Raw genomic sequence first — 4696 nt, forward strand, 5'->3', positions numbered from 1 at the left:
AACAGATGAGGTACACAACGGTCTACACATGAGAGGTGACAATGGCCATTAGTAACACAATGAAATCTGAGTCCTGGCACGCCATTCTCGGTGTTGTAAATTATTTCAGGCTTTTAGCCTGGCCCATACACTTGATGGGTGTTTGTGAGCCTAATACGTACCGTGTAAGCAGGGAACAAAAACTGAAAGGATCCTTTAAAAAAATTGTAGTTGTTGCAAATTTATGGCCCCCTCAGGTGCCATTTGCCCACACTTTCTGTTTAAATATTCATAGAGAAGGGCAAGCAGGTGAGCTGTAGTACCATCTGTACTGCACTGCTGCGTTTCCCACCTTACTGGACTGAACAAGCTCATTTCTCTAAAAACCCCAGTGGTAACATTGAGCTTGCAACAGCCTCTAAAGTGGCAGCTAATGTACATAACACACTGATGTACATATACGCCCCATTTCTCTTGAAGCTGTCGAAATAATCTTCGGCACGAGATGCGGGCCCGAAAGTTCGACGTGCGGCAATAACAGCATCTGACAGTGACACAGATTGTGGTAAAGTTTTATGATCTCATCACGTGAGAGATGGTTGTAAAATCTCATAGATGGGAACAGGAACTTCCCAAAATTGTCGTAATGGAAATTGTCGGGAGAAATATTTCATGAGACAGCCCCCAGATTGGTGGTATTTACTGATGGTGACCTTCAGAGCCCTAAATATACACCCTGCGGGGTGTCGATGGTGAGAACTATGTCGTACCTGTCACAACGGCTATATTCTGCCCCACTGCCAGGCCATTCCCCTCTATGGCTAGTTATGAAAAATTAGGGAAGGGTGGGGTTTGTTTTCCCACTGACCAAAATAGAGGATCATCAGTGGTAATGCGAGAGCTTGACCCTTTCTGAACAGTTCGCCCCAGGGTCAGCGTGTCTGTGGCGACCCCCCACCCTCAGAACCCACCCACAATTCCGAACTCTGAGAATTTTACACCAACAAATAACATTCTGCTGTGAGAAACAGGACTTCAAAGGCATTCTTCATTTGCGGGACACAACATTCTGCCAGTTTGACATTTTGAGTTGGAACAGGCAACCATTGATAAATGTGCAGGCATAGCAGAAGCGTTGGTAACTACAAAAATACAGCATTGTGACCCAGGAATAGAGTTGGTATTGTGATCAGCAGTATGTGGAGAACCCGGTATGTTTGCCTATGTGTTAGTAGTGCACAACGCATCCTAATGAATACTGAAGAAAAAAAGTCACACATCTAAGTAAGAAGCCAGAAAAACCAGGCCACACAATTATCAAACTCGAACAAAACATTACTGTAGTGCTCCAACTGTTACAATAGTGCCCCCTCCCTACCCCAAATGACTGTGGACGAATAGAGGTAGATTGATGATACACAAAGGTCAAAACCCACATCTTGGACTAGCTCCTTTTGGTGTGTCAGATTTATTACTGGTTTAGGAACTGTACATTCTTCTGTGCTCCCAATGTCAAGTGAGCCATATGTGACAAAGTCCAAAGTCTCGAAAGGGTGAGCCCTGGGTAGCAAAAGCGCTGCCAATCTTTTATGTAGATGATGTGATAGGGCAAATCTGTATTGAACAACTGCAATGGCACTGCCTTGTGCATGATGTCAGGAGAAGAATTATGGTAGAGAAGAATTATGGTGTGAGCTTAAGTTAAGGAGATCTATGGGGCCCGAGCTTAACTAAGTTACACACAACAATAATCATCAGCCTGTAATGATATTATTAGATTTATTGGCCAATTTATGGCTGATACTAAATGCTAGATTTGTAGAGAAAATAGCAAATTTCTTCCTTGGCTGCTCCTCCATGTCAGGGTACATTGTGTATAATTATTCGTAAGGTTTGAAAAGTATTTCACATGATAAAAGAAGTGTGATAATGGAGGAGCACTATCTGCACTGAAAAGGCAAGTCTAGAAACTGCAAGCCTAGAAAGTACAGTACATGGTTCTAGATTTTTTACTAATGTTTGTGTGATGTTCGTGTGTTGGTACAGTTTGATGAGAGCTGGCTGGAGGAGGAGAGGAACATGATTCTGGACGAACTGAACATGCACATGTTGGAGCAGCACCACAGCGATGCCATGCGCTACACAGCAGCCATGCTGGACTACAATGTAAGACAGCCTTCCGTTACTTATCATACTGAAAAACATGATTGTACCATGTTTGTCTGTGCCAAAATAATACTTCTGAAATCATGGTGAATTATTCTTTAGCAGTATCACAGTGGTAGGCATTGAAAGGACAAGGCAGTGGCCTGGAAAGATGGACAATGATTAAATGCCATCTATATGCAGCACGGTTCTCATAATCATCATATTTTTAGATCTCTTACAAAACTTTCTTCTCTGTTACCTCTCCAAAAGGCAACATCTGTGGAAAGATGATATCTTTTTGTAGCCCTATAAATTTGCCACCATTTTCCCCTTTAGGCAGGGATGTTTCATAACAAAGCTGCATGATACTGGTCTGCTAATCCTGTTCTAATGAAGAGAGCTTAGTTTTTTCTTCTGACCAATTTGTCTTTCTAAACTCTAATATCGCTTGAAAAAAGATCAATCCAGTGGCACAAATCCTTTCCCAATGAGAGAGCGCTGATAGTGTAACCCTGTGTACAGATACAAATCTCTGTATAAATTCAACCCTATGAAATATAATCCCTTTGGTGGAGGAGCAAATCCTGGGCACTCCATCAGGATTAGAAGAGTGACTTCATCACTGCTGTGGGATCGTATTATTCTTGATTGCGCTTTAGTCAGGGTAATTAGCATGTTAATTAGCCCTCCTCCCCATCAATCGGAAACACTAGAACTAAACGAGTGGAAGAGTAAAAAATGGTAACCGGATGACCATCAAGTTGTTTGTTGAGTGGCTGCCCAAATTCAGCAGTAATGAGTTAATGGGTTTGTCTCACATACGACTCATTAACATGCTAATGTGATCAGAGGTGTGAAAGTCTAGAAGCATATCACCTGATGGACTGAGTAATGCTGTGATTCACGCTGCTATTATCTCAGGTTCTGGCCTGTTGATCGCCATCTGTCATTTTTCGCTTTGCCCTTTTCAAGCCTGCTGTCTGGCGTATCATTTTCCTCTCTGCCCTTTTCAAGCCTTCTTATGTTCAGATCTTAGTGCTTTCATCCTGTTTATAATCTGGCTCAATGCCAGTACTAATTTTACAATCATGAGGTGTTCACAGCAACCGCCTCACATGTTGCATTATGCATTAGTACTGCCGTACTATAGCATACAAGTTTACATTGTAATAAAACAGGTTGATATGTGCTTTGTTTAGATTTTAATGATTTAATATTTTGTTTATGATTTGTTTTACAGGAGCGCAGACACAGCAAGGAGGAGGAAGGCACGACAGACTCAGCCACGAGCACCTCCAACCAGCACGAGAAGGACAGCGGGGTTGGTCGCACGGACGAGAGCACAAAGAACGACGAGAGTTCGGAGCAAGACCTCGGGGAGGACCAGAGCTCCCACCGTCTTGGCAGCGGCGAGCTCCGCAACAGCAACTCCAGCTTCACGTCCAACGAGCAGGAATTTGGGCAGGAGATCACTGCCGAACAGTGTGCGCAGTTTCAGAAGGAGCTGGAAAGGAAGTGCAATGAGTCGTACGGCACCAGGGACACGGGCACCCTGTCGGACGTCAGTGAGCGCGAGCTGGAGGTGTTGAACAGACGTATGGAGGGGATGAGCTTCCACACCATGCCACACTACCCGAGGGACGTGACTCCCTACGACAACCTGTACGAAAACATCATGTACTACCACCAGAGAAACACTCCGGATGTCTTGAGTTCTTACGAAAACCTGGGACACGGCTTGAGGCACCCTGGACCTCATAGTGTGGGGCCCAAGCCAGACATTGTGCAGCCAGAAATGACGGAGATTGAGAAGGAGGACAAGCAGAGTGACAACTCGTCGAGTGCGTACAACACAGGCGAGAGCTGTCGTAGCACTCCCTTGACCCTGGAGTTCAGTGTTGATAGCTGCAAACGGTCTGACACTTCATCAGAAAACGTGGTGACCGTGGTGTCAACACAGCCCACTGCGTCAGTGAAAGTCACCGAAACGTCAAATGACAGTAGACCAAGCCAGAGCCCTGTCAGAAAGCTTGGCAAGCCGGACTCTGTAAAGGACTTGCGCTCTCGTAGCACCAGTAGAGAAAAGGAGGGCAAAGTTGAAAAGAAGCACAAAGACACAAAGGAAACTCAGAAGAGCCTGCGTAGGGAAAAGCCACCGAGAAGAGATCGGCAGCAGGAGCAAAGTGTGTACTTTCAGCCTAGGCCACGTTTTGTGGAGAGAGACAGTGTGTACTTCCAACCACGCAACAGACCGAGCATGTATGCCTCCCAGCAGAGCATACGCACCATGAGCAGTATGTGCACGTCACAGATGAGCATTCCGGTACACGCCCAGCACTACCGGAGCTACATGCACCTGCTGAAGGCACAGGAGAGAGAGATGTGCAGGAAGGCACGGCAGAAGGAGGTGGAGAAGGAGCCGCCCAGGGAACAAGTTCGAGAGGAGGAGAAGCCAGAGGATGACGGGAACTTTGAGTGGAAGGTGAAGATTCGCAGCGACGGTTCGCGGTACATCACTCGCAGACCGGTTCGCGACAGGTTACTGAAAGAACGTGCAATGAAGATTCAG

The 4696-nt window shown here is 45.7% G+C and overlaps 1 protein-coding gene across 1 annotated transcript in view; it reads left to right on the forward strand.

Moving 5' to 3' along the window:
• Positions 1 to 4696, forward strand: part of LOC118415520 (E3 ubiquitin-protein ligase PDZRN3-B-like) — a gene marked incomplete in the record, with an annotated part of 82387 nt that overhangs the window by 73600 nt on the left and 4091 nt on the right. The window contains 2 exon segments of the mRNA XM_035820190.1: positions 2026 to 2145; positions 3368 to 4696. Coding sequence (XP_035676083.1) covers positions 2026 to 2145; positions 3368 to 4696 — 1449 coding nt within the window.

The sequence above is a fragment of the Branchiostoma floridae genome, chromosome 5 (assembly GCF_000003815.2).
Source record: "Branchiostoma floridae strain S238N-H82 chromosome 5, Bfl_VNyyK, whole genome shotgun sequence".
NCBI lineage: Eukaryota > Metazoa > Chordata > Leptocardii > Amphioxiformes > Branchiostomatidae > Branchiostoma > Branchiostoma floridae.